The sequence below is a fragment of the Oreochromis aureus genome, linkage group 20 (genome assembly GCF_013358895.1).
Source record: "Oreochromis aureus strain Israel breed Guangdong linkage group 20, ZZ_aureus, whole genome shotgun sequence".
NCBI lineage: Eukaryota > Metazoa > Chordata > Actinopteri > Cichliformes > Cichlidae > Oreochromis > Oreochromis aureus.
The window spans coordinates 25,576,279-25,596,673 of NC_052961.1; the positions used below are offsets into that span (position 1 = coordinate 25,576,279).

The 20,395-nt window shown below is 40.1% G+C and overlaps 1 protein-coding gene across 1 annotated transcript in view; it reads right to left on the reverse strand.

Moving 5' to 3' along the window:
* mgll (monoglyceride lipase) overlaps positions 1 to 18,012 on the reverse strand; it is a 41,908-nt gene extending 23,896 nt beyond the window's left edge. Inside the window, exons 1-3 of the mRNA XM_031745370.2 lie at positions 17,821 to 18,012; positions 15,682 to 15,817; positions 1,451 to 1,557 (exon numbers count right to left, since the gene is read on the reverse strand). Coding sequence (XP_031601230.1) covers positions 1,451 to 1,557; positions 15,682 to 15,809 — 235 coding nt within the window. The 5' untranslated portion in view covers positions 15,810 to 15,817; positions 17,821 to 18,012. The remainder of the gene's footprint in view (positions 1 to 1,450; positions 1,558 to 15,681; positions 15,818 to 17,820) is intronic.
* Positions 18,013 to 20,395: the final 2,383 nt, after the last annotated feature.

Consider the following 20,395-nt stretch of genomic DNA (forward strand, 5'->3'; position numbering starts at 1 on the left):
TACTACTGACTAACAAGCCATTACCTAATTACTATCGACTAAAAAGCTAACACTCTGTGTCCTTCTCTTTCTATCCAAACCTTTCATTTGAAAGAATTTTACATTTTCTTTTTTAAGTGAACACGCCGAGCATGTAGTGACTAGATTATGCTTTATAAACTATATCGAGTGCTTTTAAGGTGAAGTCAGTTCCATTTGAGAACTGCTCCCAGATTGACCGATCCATCTGCATTGCATTCCTCTGAGCTTATCTCTTACTTTATTGGTGCTGGCATGGATTTCTGATGCCTTTGCGTGAAATAACTATGACTTCAAATATAAGTATCTACACTGGGAGCAATGCCAAAGAGGAAGAAATGGCCCAAAGTGTGCCTGGGTTCATTCCTTTTTTTTTTTTTTTTTTTAAGGAAATACAACCAAAGTGCTCACTGTAGTCAAATGTCTGTCAACTGATCGTGTCAAACAAGGGGGGAAATGTGCTGTAAATGTTCAAAGGTGTTTGTCAGGGAAATCCCAAAAGCTTTCACTTCCCACTAAGTCACTAAGTGAGTCAGTCCACAGTAAATACTATGAATATTCAGAAAGTTCTTTTTCTGACTTGTGCACCTAAGTATATGTGGAGATGTCTCAGTCTATAGCAAAGATTTACTGACCTCAGTAAACCCAAACCCACAGTAATTAGGCGCATTTAGGCGCATAATGTTTAGCAGGTAAATTTCAGAATATTGGTGGTTACAGTGTAATTTAAAGCACCACCATAGCCAGTTTCTGTGTGTCATTTCACAGTCCACATATTACTCAAAAAGATCACAGTTTAGTACCACAATAAGCCAGTTTTTAAACTTTAATGAATCCACTCAATCAGCCTTTTCAGCTGATGAACAATTATGGAAAGTCTTCATGATTTTGGATTGAATAGAAAGCGTTTAACATCTTTTAACTCCATTAACAGCGGCCCTTCCGCGGATGTAAACATGGGAATTTGAAGCCTGTGCAGTTCTATCTATTGCAAGAGTTTCATAGTTTCCTTAATGAAAAGATTTCGAGAGTGCTATTAAGGGTGATCTTTAACAGAGATGTTGTTTCTTTAAACCGAAACCCAAAGCCTAAAGCATGCCGTGTCTTGTCTCATTCTTGTCTGGGCTCTTTTCTTTTGCCAAGAGGTCAGTTGGATTGTTTCTAAACTACAAGTCACAAGTTTCATTATTACAGCCAGCCTTGAATGTGAGGTTTTCCTCGACACAGCATTAAAACAATAATACAGAGAGGCAGTGCCGTGGAACAGCAGGGGAAAATGAAAACTAATTCATTCTCCCTGATAGCCTTAGTTCTCCTTAGTGATGGATTTTCTGTGCCAGTTGCTTTGCGTGCAAACTAAAAAATGAAGGCAGCCATAAGTGTAAATGCATGGATGCAAAACAGCACTGTGATTTACGTGTTTGTCACTCACCGTGGTCGTGTGCAAATACCAGCAAGGAGAGCTCTTTCAGTTTCTGTGCCATCTCATCATATGGGCCACAATGTTCCCCAGCTCCATGGGCAATAAATACCAGAGCCCTGAGAGGAAAAAACAGAAAAAAAAATAGTTTAGCTCTTCACAAACACAGACTTTTATCCCGTTTTTTCGGCAGAACCGTACTTCCTAGATTTCCTGATAAACTCCTGCACTGACCACTTAAAATGGGGTTAAAGTAGAATTGTTCATGGATGGAAAAGCATGTAATTGAAAAGAAACCTACTAACAGTAGGATTTAATTCACGCATCTGTGCATCAATTACTTGACTGGACGTGCATCAGTGTGTTTGTGTACGTGTGTGCAGGGAAGAATTGTGAAGCCGGACATTGGGAAAAAATGGCAGATAAAGAATGGCAGAAAAAGACTGGGCAGGCTGTGTTTTCAGAGATAACAGCTATCGTCCATCTGCTTGCATGCCTGCCTCAACCAATCCCTTCCTCTTCAACTCAAAACAGAATCAGAGGAGTCCAGTAAAACAAAAAGTGAACCATCACTGCTCATCCATTTTCATCTGTTTCTTTTCTTGCTGCTTATCCAATCGAAGCGGGAGACAAGTTGAAGCCTGTTCTAACTGACAATGAGCAAGAGATAAGGTACACACTGCACATGTCCATCACAAGGATAACATAGAGAGAAAAGATTCATTAGCTCTAGAAGTTACACAGTTGACAAGTATTTCTACTGCATCCCTGCACACTGTCAGTGATGTGCAACATGTTTTCAGAATCGTACACCAACATGCTGTTCTTCAAGCATGTAGAGACTCAGTGCCTTGCTCAACGCCTCCCTAAATATAACAAAGCATCATTTTCTTCTTCTTCTTCTTAAAAAAATAACACGCAAATAGACAATTTTATATTTCAAACATTAAAGGTACTTTGTGACATGAGGCTATTAGTTCCTGTTTACTCAGAAAGGGATATCTTTTGCTAATTAACAGTCTAGTCTTCTCCTGTCAGACAAGTTTCTCTTAAAAGGTTTTGCCTCTGCTATCGGTGCATATTAAGCAGCGGAGCGGCACCGAAATGCTCAAGCGTTTTTTTTCCCCTCTAAGCAGCAGCAGCAGCAGCACTGAGAAGGCTGTGAAAGCTTCAATCAGCAGCAGACAATTAGCCCAAATGTATTCAGAGGGAGGGAAAAAAGGAACCAAGTGAAACAGGAGGAAAGGGACTGAAAGTGTGAGGCAAGCTGAGGGGTGGATGCAGAGGAGTATAATAGAAGAAGATGTTCATCAGGCTTCATTAGCAAATTTCACTAACAGCTCTTTTCCTCTTTTTTTTTTGGAGAAAGCCATCGCTTCGGGCTACATCTTCCTCGGAACGTAAAACAAGCATGTGTGTGAATGACCATCTTTGTATGAGGATAATATTGTGTAACACAGATGCCAAGGGGCAGCAGGGGATTATTGGGGCTAGTCTAAGTTCACCGTAAAGACAACTGCATGGTGAACAATAGGATACACGCCCTCTTTGTAATTTGCTGTCTTTGCTTTTCAAATGCTTCCTATGTCTGTAGGATCTTAGCATTTTCTTCATCTCTCTCCCAGCTTTCTCCGTCTTTCTCATCCTTCAGTAAGTTTTAGCTTAATGGTGCTTCATCTGTGTAGCTACTGTCTGCTGACAGCTAACAGTAAGAGATGTAAGAATTTAACTGAATTTTAACATATGTTTCTATTCATTCAACAACTGGAATCTCAGGAAAAGTCATTTTCAGAAATATTCAGGCCTCAGTGGTGTGTTGGGTCAGCTTTGCAAAGCAGACTATTTCACTTTGCTAAATGTCTTCTGGGAAGAGTCAGGAGGAGTTCGCTTGAATCAATTACTTGCAAATAGTTCAGAAGACTGTGGCATTTTGACATTTTACTCTTTGTGAAATACAAACCTTACCTTTACCTGAGTGGACGAGTTCTCGCTACAGAAGAATAATAATAGGAGTTTCAAAATATCAAATGTTAGTCACGTGTCCTATCAGAATGCACTTTGGATAATTGGATTAGATGAAATCTGGAATTTGCACTTTACGCTCGTACAACTACACCAACCATTCAAGCTATAGGTGTATAGTGTATGTCTGAGAAGACACACATACGATATACAACTTTGAGCTTGGAGTTTTCACAGGACTCTGTGCAGATCTGTTGTATGGCCCAGTTTGGGCTATCTGTCCGATCAGACAGATGGGCTCACTAGAATACTTTGGTAGGGAGGAGCTCATAGTCAATTCAGTGACTGCAAGGTACTGTAGCTGCACAACAGGCCCAAATCATCCACCCTCCACCACCATTCTTGACAGTTGGTATTAGTTGCTTGCACACAAACGCTAGTTTAATTTTTTTGCCAAAAATGGTGCTGTGCACTATGGCCAAACATCTCCACTTTGGTCCCATCAGTCCACAGGAGTCTGTTGCAGTTCTGTATGTTGAATCTGTATGTTGAATTAATGATGTTTAGAATTGGAGGTTTTTCACTTGATGTCTTGAAAGCTGGAGCAGCTGCAAATGAACTCTAAGCTGTATCCTGGTGTGGCTCATTACAATTGCATGATGAATCTTTTGCATAATGAATTAGAGCTCGGATTATTTCATACATGAAGCCGAAATACTTAAATAATACGAAAAAAGACTTTTCTCACCCCTTCTCATTATTTCTCTTTACTCTGTCTTTTCTCTCATGGGAACCAGAGACCCACTTGTCTCTCACACAGTTTTTGCTGCTGGAACAGCATGGCTTATAACCAGCCTTATTAAAACCCTCATGCCTCCCACTGGCTCTACTCAGAGCTACTCTAAACAACCACAGGCCTAAACAAAACCAAGGAGCTAATCCCCTTAACACAATGCTGATGGACTACAAGCAAGATTATAGAACCTACCAGCAGAGCTCAAATTCTCCAGTTCAAATGCAAAGTTAAATCATTTCTGGCATTTTGATGCTCGCAAACAGTAAAACGGAGGAAACAAATAAGTCCTTGTACATTTTTCCACAGGAACTCTTTCCACAGGATTATTTATGCTGTCTAGCTCTACACTGTAAAATGTAATATTGTGTTTAATTAAAAATATTAAATAGGCTGAACTCATTTTTTATCAATTTGTTATTAGAGCTCGATTTAAATAAGTTACCAGTACTTTTTATGCAAAAACGCTGATAAACTCCATTTATTTGAGTTGTCTTAACTTAGAAAAACTAAGTAAGCTGGAAGTTTTGCTTCTCAGTGCGGAAGGATGAAAGATGTGTTTTGAAAATGCCACGTGACTACCGTCCCCCTCCCTCCCGGATCAGTCCGCATGTTCATGGCGCCAGCATTTGTTATGGAATATATTGAGCAAACCTGGAGATATTATTGTTGTCATTGCTGTGGATCTTTACTGACTTGGTGAGTAAATGTTTACTCTTATTCAAACTGATTTTGTGGCTTCTCTTAGTTTAGCACCAGGTTTATAATCTTGCTAGCTAGTTAGTGTTAGCCTAAGCGTTGCTGCTGCCGCTGGGCTCATCTTACTTAAAATTAACACCACAGTCTTAAAACCTTACATAAAACTATGTCGGTGAAATTTTCTGTTGATTGTTTGAAATAAATAAGTGAGAAAAGAGCCCAGACAAAATTCTTCGGGAGGTGCAGCCGTTAGGGGTGGGGGGGATAACAGAGCTCTCCGAAAGCGTGGAAGCACTTTTGCAAATATGTGATATTTTGATAAATTAAGTAGATATTTGAGCATTACATAGCTACATTCTCGCCTGAAAATATCTTAAAAGGTTATTTTGTGACCCAGAAAGGGTAGTCTGGGGGAAAAGGAGGATCGCATTTGTCGGCTATGTTTGTCAGAGGGCGCAGCTAAAAAACTTGTTACTTTTTCTGGGTCACAAAATAAACGTTTAAGATATTTTCAGGCGAGAATGTAGCTGTGTAAATTTCAAATATCTGCTCGATTTATCAAGACATCACATATTTGCAAAAATGCTCGGACGTTTTCAGAGACGTCCATTTTTTTCATGCTTTGTGGCAGCTTTTGAACATCTGTGGCATCTATTAATGTCAAATCTAGCCTTTATTTAACAACATAAGCAAACTCTATGTTACGATGATTGCACAGCCATTAAGGATCAAATCAATGTTCTGTTTTTTCTCCCTCTGCTTGCTTCTTACTGTCTTTGAGGCCGATCGGGACCAGCACTCCTGTTGTTGGACAGAAAGACATCAACTCAGTGGTAAGTGTTTTGGTTTTCCAATATATTAGCAACTGTCAGTGACATTTATATTAATCAGGCTGAACTTTAATCATACTTTAGATCAGCCTGTTATACTTATTGTTTTATTTGTGCTTTGGTTTGGGGAAGTTGTTTCTTTACTGATCTTTTCCTGTCTTCTGTTATTAGACTTGAGATATGACTGCACGATGCTGTTGCTGTGACTCCAGTTAATTCTACAAGACATGCTGTGTAAGTAAACAAACAACAACAGTTTGGTCTGCATTTCTTGAAAGATCACATCCCCAAACTTAGTTTAGAGGGTCTAAACTGTATATAGTGAAGTCTGCAAGTTTTCTAACAGCAAAATTTGTTTTGTACCCAAAATCATTTTGCACAACATTAGAATGAAAGTTATTGGCCATGTTTGCATAGCCCTTTTTAAAATGATGCTTTGATGACATTATTGTGTGTTGGGTGGTGGTCACAGCTATCCAGACTGACAATTGGGACATTGAATGTCACCTCTCCGGTGGGGAGGGAGCCTGAGATTGTCTAAATTGGAGTCTGTTTTATACCAGAAGCAGAAAAAACATGTTTTAAGAAAGCAATTAAGTTAAAATATGATTGTTTGCTTGCAGGACACCAGGAGAGATGAGTCCTCCGTCACAGATGGTGTGGTCAGTGAAGATGGTCGCCTGCAAGTTCAAGCTCATTGCATCTCCAACCATCAACCACTGCCACTGTACTTAAGGGAAGTTAAAGACTTTCTTCTGCACCTACATTTGGATCACCTTGATCCATGACAGTCATTCAGGCAGTAATGCCTGGACTGGAAACAAGCCATCCTTAAAATAATACAACATTCCAGCTCATGTGTTGGAATGGAAAACAAATGTGTTGTTTAAATTAGAGACTGCACTTGTGACAGAACAACAAATATTTTATTTTGATTATATAAGTAATGTAAGTACAAAACAAACTTGTGGTAGGCCTAAACTTATTTTCAGAATAATTACATCTGAGACTTTGTTTCATTGTAAGATTATAACAGCGATGGCAATATAATTGTTTGTTGTTCAGCAGAACATGTCCAGTATGTTGGCTGTTATACTTTGTTGTGTTTGAAAATAAAAGTTGGGCTGATTTTAACATCATTACAAAAAGTGTTGTTAATTATTTTTAATCATATTCAGGTTACCACAAATTGTTTTTTTTCATTTAGTTGAACTTGAAATGTTTGTTAGGTAAACAATTAGTATTGTACAGTCAGAAATATCAAGTTATTGTTAATACTGCAGACTTGCAATGTCTAAGTTGTCCTAACAGTCATCTTAAGTAAGCTTTACTTATTTTTTTTGAGGCAACGAGTTTCCATAATTTTTTTGAGTTCTGGGAACTAAAAAAAGGCTGTACAGTGTACTCAAAATGAGTAAGTTGCCCTAACTTGGTCATCTGATGTAAACTTGATCCAATCTTTTTGAGTTCTGGGAACAAATGAGCTTGTACAGAATACTCAAAATAAATAAGTTATCCTAACTTAGTCATTTTTAGCTAAGCTTTACTCAATTTTTTTGAGGCAACGAGTTTCCATAATTTTTTTGAGTTCTGGGAACTAATTAGATTTTACAGTGTAGGCATTTAAACATGTCACAGAGCTTAATCTGAGAAAGCCTCACAGCGATGAAATGTCATTGGATTAAAAATAATGCACAATACAAGTACTATATGGGGTTTGCAGTTGGTGTCCTGTCAAGTTTTACATTTTCTTTTTTAACAGTGGTATATATAGAGAGCATGCCTTTTGCACAACATGAGATTATTTTTAATGCAACAGGTGACTGGAAGAAATCCAGGATCCAAAGCACCTTGCACTGCTACACACGTTCTTTAACTCTGCAGCATGAAATGCAGTGGTAGAAGACACACATGACACACAAAGACTGCATTGTAACAAGTCTGCTCGATTCAAGACATCTCAGACCTTCAGACTTTTGTATGAGTCAGTAACTTCCAAGGTAACAGGAAGATTTGATGCAATCGCAGCAAAACAAAGTGGATATGACAGAGAAGAACAATGTGACAGGCGGAAAATGACAAGGAGGTTTGGAGAGAGAGAAACTGTGACAAACTGCTATGGAAGGCTACGCAAGAAATCGTGGTGTTATTATAGGTGTGCAAGGGTGTGCTTGACAGTAAAAAACACACATGCAAACAGACAAGAGAGCGACTGCTGTGTGATGGAAAGAAATGGAGGCAGACAGACTGCAGGCAGTCTCATCAGAAACCCAGTAAACATGGTTGAGACAGCAATGTTATCTCCGGGGTAAAAACTGGTGGCAGTATGATGGCAAAACACTGCAAAGTGCATGTACTATAGTGGTACACCTAAGCTGTCTTTTTACAAAGAAATCTGATTTCTTTTTTATTTTATTTTATTTTTTAATACAAAATCAATTTTCAGTACAAAGCTAATTTTGCTAAGGACCAGATGTCCACACAAAGGTCTCTCCGTGTACACAGACTAGTATTACTAGAGCCTTGAGAAGGATCTTTACATATCCAAATGTCAGTTCTGTCTCAATTCTTGCACAGTGAACCACACCCATGACTCCTGATGTCAAGATTATAGACTTGTGTTGCAAACATGTCAGTGTGTCATCTGTTGAGGGCTGAGGACTGGGCCCCTGTCATGCTCATGGCCTCAAATATTTTTTATTTGGCTTTCTTCCACTGATCTTGTTGTTTCTGTGGATTAATTTCTTCCTGACTCTCTTGCTCCAGACGATGTTGAAGGCAAACTTATATCTCACAGGCCGGCGCTGCCTTTTCCCACCAAGACTAAATATTGAGGAGAGACGGTCAGCCAACGGTTATTTAATGTCAAGATGTTTACCGGGAAAGTTTACACCAGTGAAATGAAAAGTCAATCCAGAAAAACCGACTAAATATTTACGGTCTTTAGATAAATAATACTCTTCTGCACTGTGAAACATTTCAAATAAAAAAACGATCAGTTCAACTGAAGAGCGCATATGCTGTTGAAATGCCAAGAAATGGTATTAATTGAATGTCAAACAGCCCGTTGTTTGTGAAAGGTTTAAAAATGAAATGTCACAGTACATTTGCCAGCTGTCTACTTTCAAGCAGAAAGACATCAGCTCAGGCATGAGATGCACATGTAAAGCAGGGCTTCATATCAAAAGATAAATGAAGTGAACTGGTCTGCACAGTCAGCTTCCAGTGCAAAAACATCCTGAGAGGAACGACGTTACCATACATGAGGTACGGGCAGCGTGTGTATGTCTTCACATTAACATGTTAACCTGTTCCTCTGTCTCATGATTTCATACAGTAAACAGGAATATAGAAATAACAATGTCAAATGAACCACAATTGTTTCACCTTCCACTAATCATGTTACTTTTCAACTGAGTGAGCAGGGTTACAGTTTAGATTGATGAGCCTGTGCATGCACTCTATATCAAAATAAAAAGCAGAAAGTTCGACTTTTAACACTGATCCACAATGTAAAAACACTGATTGCTGGAATATTTTGTCATTGGCACAGAGAGTGTTAATGATGGATTCAATCCTCCTCAGCATGGAGCCCATGAGTAACACACACAAAAGCATTTTTTCCTACTGTGCAACTTTTCTCTTAAAAATAACCCCAAATGGTTGTGGCCAGGCCAAGTATGTTGACCAACTTCCAGTCGGTCAACATGGCCCAGCCATAATTTGATTTTAGCCACATGCTTTGAATTGGTAACAAGCTGGAATATTCCCCTCCTGTCAGGTTTCTGGAGACTGTGGGAGTCAGTCAGTCCCTATTTTGGTATATCCACAGGCTCCTGTGGTGCTGCCTATAAATGTAAATAGCCATTACATTATCACACTCCCACCTCTTAAGCATTTACTGTGTCAATCCTGGAAGTTCACACCAAACACGCTGGAGAAAGCTGAAGAAATGTACATTGATCTGAATAGACTAAAAGACTGTGCTTCCAATACTAAGACTTTTACATCTTCACATTTACACGCATACTTTCACAAAATTCTCCTGTGCCAAGACTGAAGCACTTTCCCAGAGTTTTATGGGGCTTGACTGCTCATGAGGTGCACCATCTCTGACATCATTTTAAAAGCAGAGCCACACATGTTGTTCTGTGATAAACTGCACTGTACTCATTTTGTACCTCCTGATTACTGGATTACAGCTGGATTGTGACCTATTCTTATTTTGTCACTGTTCTGTCTGTATCCTTCTCCATTTTTTGAAGTGTCTTGTTCAGATTTTTCATTTAGTAGAAATTACTTTCCCCGAGGAGCCCAAATACAGACATGCAGATAGACCAAGAACACTGGAAATCATAGGTACTACTGCATACGTCTGAAATATGAAGCTATTACAGTTTTGAATAATTTGACATTTAAGTCATATTGCACAGGTATGCACTTACACCTGTTGCATATTTGTGCTTGTTTCTAATTTAAACCAATGGTGGCGTAATGCTATAGCACTTAATTTTCTATCTTACTGCATTTTCATATGATGTTTTTTATCACTACTTGCTGTTACAATGCATCACTGTTATCACAGGTGTTACCAAATTACCTACAATAACCACCTGAAGTATCTAAATGGCTATTTCTGCTTTCAATTGGAAAATCCATGACTCAACTCATTTTAATGTAAAGGCTGCTGGAGGTGATAATTATGCAAAAATGATTACTTACTGTTCAGTAGATCACTTGGAGTCAGTTCTTTTTTTTTCTCTTTTGTATATTAATTTACAGTAAATTATCCCAGCTGGCACCTGGAATCACCCATTTGGGAAATTTCACATGGTGCTCATATTTTATACTCAATTACTCAGCCTAATTTCCCCCCAAGCTCCAACACGAAAAGAAATACGATGCAGTGCATCTTTTGTCTCCTTACAGTATCTGTATCATGTATCATGGATACAGTGGAAACGAGCAGCGAGGAAATTAAAGAGGCTGACACCAGAAACATGAACACACAAAGAAGCTTGTTTAGAGTTTATCAGCAAAAACGGCTGATAAGACCATGGCCTGTTTACACAACCTGTGCATACACCGATCAGGCATAACATTATAACCACTGACAGGTGACGTGAATAGTTCTTACTATCTTTTTATCATGGCACCTGTTAGCGCATGGGCTATATTAGGGGACAGGTGAACATTTTGTCCTCAAAGTCGATGTTTTACAAACAAAAAATGAGCGAGAGTAAGGATCTAAGAGAGTTTGAAAAGAGACAAACTGTGATGGCTAGACCGGGTCAGAGCATCTCCACAACTGCAGCTCTTGTGGGGTGTTCCCAGTCTGCAGTGGTCAGTATCTATCATAAGCGGTCCAAGGAAGGAACAGTGGTGAACCAGTGACAAGGTCATGGGCAGCCAAGGCTGACTGATGCATGTGGGGAGCAAAGGCTGGCCCATGTGGACCAATCCAAAGCACGAGCCACTGTAGCTCAAATTGCTAAAAAATGTAATGCTGGTTCTGATAGAAAGGTCATAATGTGATGCCTGATCGGCGTACGTATGCATATTTGTGTGCTCTATTCTGTAAAAATACAGGTGTACAATGTATGTGTGTGTGGTATACTAGTGTCCATCTGAGTATTGGAAGATCTGTCAATCATTGTTTATATCCAAGTAGTCCACCCGTCGACTTTTCACCTACTTCCTGCTTCTAGTGAAAGAACTTTTAGAAGCCTTTGACCTTTCCTCTAATCCTAATGCAAATAACAAATACTGAAAAAAATAACCAACTATATAATATGGCTTTAAGTTGTATAATAAAAGATAAAGCCAGTTAACAGCTTGTGAACATAAAAATCTATTCTGTACATCTACATTCTTCATGCATCATTAAATGAAATGGCAACACTGGAGTGAAGGTCACAGAGCTTGATTTAACTTAAGAATGAAAATGTCTTATTTAGTTCAAGTTAAACATTAAATAAGATATAAAAATAGAGGAGCACTGATAAGGTTTATAACTGTAGTCAATGTTTACCAAACGACTTATTTTTTCACTCTGGAAAATGTTGAACAACAGCAACGACACCCAAGAAGTAACCTAAATTTCGTACATGTCCATCAGTCACAGCATGTGGCTATTGCTCCAAGCAGGATTATCCTGTTGAGTAAACAGCAATAATCAATCATTTGTGGAAGATTGATTCTGTACAAGCTCTACAAAGGTGCGTGGTGCTGGCTGCCTGGTAAACACCTGCCTGGACATGCTTTCAGGAGCTGAAGTTACCAGTGCATACATTTGTTTTCCAACCATGTGCTCAGTTTCTGCTTCGTCGCTAATCAAACATCACATGCAATAAACGACATGGCCCACACAGATATGAGTCACTAATTGCTGGCCTGCCGCCATGGTTACAACACCTCTCTTCATAACTTTGGTGATGTTAACAGCCGTGGTGAAGGTAGCTGTGAGGTCACTTTGCCTTCATGAAATTCTCATTTTTATTATTGTCTGATTCACTGGCAAAAACACGATAAATAAAATAATAAGATGTAGTCCTACATGATCACATAATGTCATTATCATGGCTACACTTTATTCATAACCACACAAACCTTTCACTGTTTTTAATAAACTGTCAAAGGGAAAACACCCTGTCTGGAGATTTCCCTGATCCTCAGAGCTTATCTCTACACAAGGTGCTACTGAGTCTGATGTGAAACTATTCTTATCACAAAAGTAAAAAAGATAAATACTCCTGCTGCTGCTTTCAGGAACAATCTATTAACCTATAACACATTCAGCTTTCCCCTAGGTACTGTATATACCAGTTCAGATATATTTCTGCTTAGGCTTCCTGTTTCCTATTCAGGATAACAACTGTAAGCCCTTTTTAATAACACATTACACATAATATGGTTAAAAAGTTTCTGGCTAAGCTGCACTTACAAAGACTTCACAAATTGGACACACTGTGTCACTTTGTGTTAAATTACTAATCTGATTACTGCAGTGAGTGGGTAGCTGTGAGCCTGTGGATCCATCATCCAGACTACAGAAAAGTCATTGTGAAACATGTAAAAACAGGAGAGAATTTCTTAAGCGTAGGCCGTACGACAGACAAAAGGCTGAGTGCCGCTTTGTCCTCGGCAGTTGTACCTTCACTGTCCAACTTTGGTTTTACAATGAGAGATTTAGATCACACTAAGTTTTGGGAGACGCTGCTTTTAACTCTGAACTAACAGGGATAACGTTTGGATATCTTGAAGAACACACGCATGATAGGTCCAGACAGTCAAGTTTAAGTCTGCTCCTGGTGGTCTATTCAGTTCACCAAATCACAACAATAATCACTGCAAGCTGCTTCATATTTTCAAGGTAAAGTAATACAGAGAACAGTTAGACGACCACCTGTGATCATCTAAAACTAATAAACCTACTTCGTCTAACGTACAGGAGCTGCTGTCTTAAATAAACATTTTTATAAGTCTGGGTTTCACTGACGAGTTTAAGCATCCTGTAAAGATTTTTAATGCAGCTTCTGGGGTTTTATTCACTTTACATTGTTAATAAACTGCTGATTATATATGAGGAGACTGTAAAACGTTGCACACAAAACACCAAGAAAAATAACTGAATTCAGCTATATAACTACGCATTATTGCATCAGTCTTTAAATAAGAGTTGGGCAATACACATTACATCATTAAACTGACTCTTGCATGTCTCCCTGTTACCATCCCTGCATGCAGTTTTAGCGTGCTCATTGGCTGGCCCTCCAGTGAGAAAGCTCTTATATAAGCCAGGCAAAGCTCTGCTCTAAAAGTGTTACAACACCGAGGACTCTGCAGCTATTTTAATTCTGCAATGATTCAGCTTTTAACTTCTCTTACATATGATTAGGAGGAGAAATCATCAGCTGAGATGATGGACCACTGGAATTTATTTTGTTATTTGTGTATTTTTGACACTGGGGACATTGGGGACCACAATCAACAACCATACTGCGTATTTCCAAAAACTCTATTGACAAGGTGGCTCCGGTGGCTTGTCCACCAGTCAGAGAGTTGGCTGTTTTATAGCTCTACTTGTTAAATATGACCTTGCAAGACACTAAACTCATATAAACTCAACTAGCATGTGCAGCACTAAAGTATGAGCCTAGTCCAGATACCACATTGACAAGCCTTACAATACTGTTGGGTGATTTTGGTGTTTTCATGTGACTAAAGTGAGGCCTTAGTCCACAGTGGCACTGTGAGCAATAACAAGCAGTAATTTATGTCCCACTTGCACATTTATGTTTTAGTAAAAGCTAGAATATAGAGCTATCTAGGCTTTGCTACTCACATACACAGCTATAAACACACAAAATATGTATGCGTGCAGAGTAAACATGCATACATTCACACATGCTGTGGTAAACTATAAGACAGAGTTTATGAAGCAAATACACAATTTTACAACAAAGGCGTAGACATGGTATGAGTTAATGAGTTGTTGCTCCCCTGAGACGTGTGGGTGAGCAGTAATAACTTGATTCCAGATGTTTGGTGGTACTTCCGCATCTGTCTTTTTGTGGTCTCGTCCAGCATGTGACAGTGTGGTTTGTAAATGAATGTGACCTCTGCGTTCTGTCTCATGCCACAGCCACACGTGCAGAGGCTGCAGACTTCAAAATGTTCGAAGTGTGTGAGTGATAGCGAAAGGGCCTGCGACAGCAGACTGCGGAAAGTTTCACTATCGAACCAGTCAGTGTGTTTTTTTTAACAAACTCGACCCATTAATCAACCAGCTCTGTTGTCTGAGGTCTTTTTGGCTAAGAGGCAGGAGTGCCATTTACACTCTTTCACACACCAGAATGCCGGATGAGTCAGGATTTGAGGCCTTTCGCACATGAACTATGATGCCGTTCGCTGTTGCTGGGAAGGCGAAAGGAAACAACCTTAAAAACTCAAGCGTCTTCGAATACAGGGTGCTGTAAAACCAGTAATTCCTCCTGCTGGGACAGGTTTTGAAAAGGAGCTGTAGTCTGGAGCGATACTCTCATCTCATTCATCGGTTCTCTCGTGTGTCCCTACGAGCAGCTGCAGCTCAGATGGAAGACATGCTTGGCTCCATATGAAGTTCCTTATACAGACATGTGTATGCAGTCTCTGTAGGGTTTTACATTTGTGTCAAGGGCTTCTTCTTACAAAAAGACTTTTGATGTTGTCAAATGAAGCGTCTATGAGGAGAAATAACCGTGTGATATTTTAGCTTTGTTTAAAAAAATCAGCTTTGCAGGCTTATATATAAATTCAAATTAACTGATCCTGGATCTGCTTTTTTGTGTCTGTTAATGAAGGTCACCATGGCCCAGTGTTTGTCACTGGTGCATCTGGTCACCCCTTTATGAGGAGATTAACACAATTAAAATGTCTCTGAGCATGGGCCAGACAAAGAGACTCATCCATGCAGATTTACTGCACACAGCCTGTTTTTAATCTTGGGTGCTTTTCAGATGATAGGCCTCATATCACATCTACAAGTACATATTCTGGTTTCCTGTACTAGCGTAGAAGACGGCGAGTTGTGATTGAAGAGCTCTTGAACCTGTTTAACCAGTCGCAGAGTTCCTTCTGGGAGGCTGTTTGAAAGTGAAACTTGAGCGAACTTCTCACTTATACAAATAAATGAATTCCAACTGTCTGCACTGGTGCCAGTTTTACACTGAACGGAACAAACTCTAATGGTAGCTGAAGAGTGGACTGCGCGCATGTCTGAAAATTAAGCGTCAAAAAGTCATCATGTGACTCACAGGAGAGCAATCATGTGAACACAATTACTGGCGACATGTTTTAGATATTTTTTATTTTCATTTTAAATAGCAGCCGCACACTCCTCTGCAGACTAACAGATTATTGCCTAACAAAGGGACACAGAGCGTGAATGCAGCTACACATTTAGTTCCCGTTTCACTGACCTTGGCTGACCGGCGGGTTCCCAGTAGCGGCAGAACAGGTGCAATCCGTCTGCGTTGACGATGTGCGGCAGGTCAGAGTAGGGGACTCCCTGCGGACTTCGCCGCGGAGCAGCTCCCGGCTCGGGCATGGAGGAGTCTGTAACAGAGACACGGAGCAGCGATGACAACACGTCGCTGCCGTAGAGATAGCAGCTGAAGCCGGCGACGAGCAGGCAGGACGCGGCGGTCACGGCGTTCATTGTTGTTTTTGTTGTTGTTTATTTACTGTAAGCATGCGGCGGCGACAGTGTGTGCACGGTATTATTAGGGTGCCGTTGCGGATTCTAAGCAGCGCGCGCGCGCACACGCACACACATAAACACACACAAGCAGGGGCTCGAGCGTCCGGCGTTACGTCACGAGACCATATGGGCTCTCTCTCTCGCTCTCTCTCTCCACGTGCTCTCTCCTTCTTTAACCCTTCTCTCTCTAATTGAGTTTAGACACCTACACTGCGCCTGCGATGCCACACAACTGCGTTACTACACTGTCTTGCACGAAAACGAGATAACAAAAAGCGCGGGAAAGCTCTGATGAAATATAAATGAATGTTTACTTGTTTAGTTTCCACAGGTTATAAATTATCAGGCAAAGTTGGACAGGCAAGGCTGGGGTGGTTTTGGCACGTCTGGAGGAGGGATGGTGGATATGCTGGACAAAGAGTGTCGAAGATGGAGGTGCCATGTAAGGAAGAAAAAGAGAGGAAGACCACACAGGAGACTGATGGATGTAGTGAAGGGGGGAGAGGGCTGGTGTGACACAGGAGGATGCTGGTGATGGGGTGAGATACAGGCAGGTGATTCGCTGTGGCGACCCCTAAAGGGAGCAGCCGGAAGAAGAAGAAGATTTTCACTAGTTCTAAACTGTGTAAACTGGATTAGTTACGCTGTAAATGTCGCAGGAAAAAATCAAAATTTAAAAAAGAGGGATATGCCTTTCCAGTTATTCTACCTTTTCTACTACTCTACAAATCTTAGTGTATTCTACTTCTTTCTTCTACACAACATCCCTTCCTCCTTCTCTCGTTCCCCCTTCTCTCTTTTCCTTCATGTCTTGCATCATTGAGGCTTTTTTTTTAATAGCTTTTCTAGGTCCATCTGAATACACTGTGTCAGTCTGCATAGAATTGATGGTTTACAACGAAGAGGGCAGCGTGTGTAACACTTGGCAAATCACCTGAGATAAAAATAGCCCTGGTGTGAAGCAGTTTTCTGAGATATTGCGTCGTCTCTTTCAGTTTTGGTGAACTGCAACCCAACCTTTTATGTATTTATAGAATTAATTAAAGGAAAAACATATGCAGCTACAGTGAGTAAACTCTGTAGCTACTTCCGCTCAACATTTCCATTGTTAATTTAGGTTCTATACCAGTAGCCAGTGATGTCCGGACATCCATATTCGGGTGTAAGAGAATGGATTGTGATTGATAGTTTTCCCTCAGCAATGCGCTCCGTGTCTGTTTTCGTACCCGTTTTTATGCGCGGAGACGTGGCTCGCGTCAGGTGCTTTTGATAGGATCATATGAGGGCAAATAAGTCAGTGAGGAACTGTATTCATGTGCCGCACACAGGCGGAAATAAGATTCCGTTCGTGCGGACTGATCATTACTGGAACACATTGGCGACATGTGTGCGCAAAACCCTCCTATTGTTTTCATTTTGTGCTGCAATCAAACATTCCCGTCTCCGTGCGCCAATAAATACTTGAAATAACTGAGATGCGCGACGGGACATCAGTTGCGTGCCTCGAGTAGGGAGAGCAAATGATTGGTTTCTGCACGCATCTCTGATATCTACTAGCTTTTAATTCATCGATTCCTCTGCTATGCGCAGCGTATCGATACCAGTGCCCGGCAGTGGATCTGTGCGCTGCAACAGTACCACTCGCATTTATGATGAAATGATGAATGAAAGCCTGAAATGATATTGGATGCGCATAAACCCACCACAAAACAAGTTTCACTGGTTAAAGCAATAAAATTATGTCGATGCTGGAGAAATACAGTAGAAGGGTCCGGTATTGTCCCGCACTGTAATCCCCCATATGCAGAAGTATTAAAAGAATATTCTAAGAATATGAAGCGTTCGAGGTGGAGCTGACCTGTTCAGGAGCGTCTGCAGAGAAGTTTCAGCCTTAATCTCTCTCTTGCTCTCCTTGCCTCTTGCTTCGACGCTCTCCTCTCGCCGCCCGTCAAGAGAAGAATGCAATCGGCGGCGTTTGGGGGAGAACCTAAAGAAGTATTCACACACGCCCTCTCTCTCTCATACATACATAAGCACAGAGAGCCGATACTCACACACACACATTTTCCCCAGACGCGGAGATGCGCCCTTTCTATTTAGCCTCATTTAGCACACACTTAAAAAAATAACCCAGCCCACGTGGCTCACATTGGAACATACCAGACCCATTAATATTTATTTATTAATAGTACCACGGGCATCCCCCATGCATTCTTTGCAATGGAGCGCCTGCTCCATTTGACACCACAAAACAAGTCGGTTATGATTGTCCTCCAAAACAGCCCCATGTTACAGCTCTAGGGTTAGGTTAAAGTACTTGTCGCTATGGGATGTTTCTTCTTTGTATGGTATGTATAGTCTCTGCATTGCTTTGTGAGCTAAAATAAATTTGTAGAATGTAGATGAACATGTTCTCAAACAAAGCCATTGTAAGGCTGTGCTCTATTACGAGAAGCAGAGTACACTTGCTTCCGCCTACCTTGCTTGAGAAAAGTCCGGATACGTACAGAAAATGATGAAAATCATACAATAAAAATATAAAAGGAAACAGACATATTGTGCTTACATCTGAAGATGACAGTAGAACTACATGGGTAACTCACAGACCTGCAATAGTGGAAAAATAACAACTGCACGGTTTCTCTCACACATCTGATTCTTTAATTAATGTAGTCACTAAATAGTACTGCCTAGTACTATAATAGTACTACAATCACTATGTTATATATACAGCCCTGCTTCACATGTTTCATGCAAAATTTTCATACATTTCATCTTAATACCTGAATTACATACAACACAGTTCTTCCAACCACATGCTCTAAAGTTTACATTGTTGTGGAGGTGATGTGCACAATGTACACAATCTCAAACACACACACATATATATAAAAACATACATAAGCAGAAGTAGATGGGAAAAGATTCAAAAATAATCTCAGTCCAGTCTCTCTTTAGGATTCCAATAATGAAGCACATGCTACACAGCCACTTTATTAGGTATACCTTGCTTGGACTCCCTTTTGATTCAGGACTGCTGTAATTCTACATGGCAAATATTCAGCAAGTTACTGGAAAAGTTGTTAAAAGATTTTATCCACACTGATCACATCACAGCGTTGGTGCACATTTATTGGCTGTGCATTCATGGTGCCAGTGATGACGCCAATCACCTGTTTCAAGACATTCCAAAGTTGTGCTACTGCATTGAGATCTGGTGACTGTAGATGCCATCTGAGCACAGTGAACTTACTGTCAGGTTGTATATGCTTTACTGCATATGCATGACGTGCATTCAGAAATGCTCTTCTGTATTCCTTGTAACATGGTATGCAGAAGAGCAAGTGATTTGAATTGCTGTCGCTTTCCTATCAGACTAAGCAGTCTGGCTATTCTACTCTGACCTCATCAAGACATTTTCACCCAGAGAACTGCTCCTCACTGGATGTTGTCTCTTTTTCAGACCATTCTCTATAAACCCCACAGATGGTTGAGTGGGAAAATCCCAGAAGATTAGCAATCTGTGAAATACTCATACCAGTCTGTCTAGCACCAACAGGACTGCCACATTCAAAGTCACTAAAATCACCTTTCTTCCTTTTTCTGTTGCTCTGTTTGAACTTTTCGACCATATCTACATACCACATGTGATTGGCTGATTTGAATTTTGCATTAAAAAAGCAATTGAACAGGTGTACCTAATGAAATGCCCCCTGAGTTTATATTTGGGCTACCTTTTTAATTTGCAGTAGTGAATGTGTTACAAATTTCTTCTACTAATTAAAGGTAAGGAAGAATATGAAAGAAACAAAACAAAATATTACCAGAAAGTTCTACTTGGAGACTTTAAATTAAGTTGGTGTTTGCATATTCAGCTGACAAAGAGCAATATTAACAATGACTTGTGTTTCTAACCACCTCTCTCTGGGGTTGACGTTTATAGTGATCATTGTCACACTGAACACAGTTATAGCAGCTCTTATTTATTTAAAATACTGATTAGTGCAGATTTAATGGTGGGAAAAGATCCTGGTTTCAGAACTTATCACCACCCACATGGTAATAGTAGTTGGTTTAGGCCAAGATTCATCCTCACCCAACATATATACATCTGACGATATCAAACCTGACCTCTAGTGGTTTAACTTCTTACCTTGTTACAGTTATGTAGACATGTCATGATGTAAATCTTTAACCTGAGAGGACTTCAAAGCATTGCTGTTTTCCACATGGCTGCTAACCAAAACATACTCTAAGTGTTAGAGCAGAACCGTGCTGTTACTTATTTAATATGTACAGGCTGTATGTTTTTTGAACTCTGAAAGTAAACACACAGAAAACAGGAGGATTGTTTTTATGCCAAAGAACAAAAAGGACATTTTAATGGAAACCTTTATGGGAAAATGGACTGTTTTGTTACAGCTAAATATGAT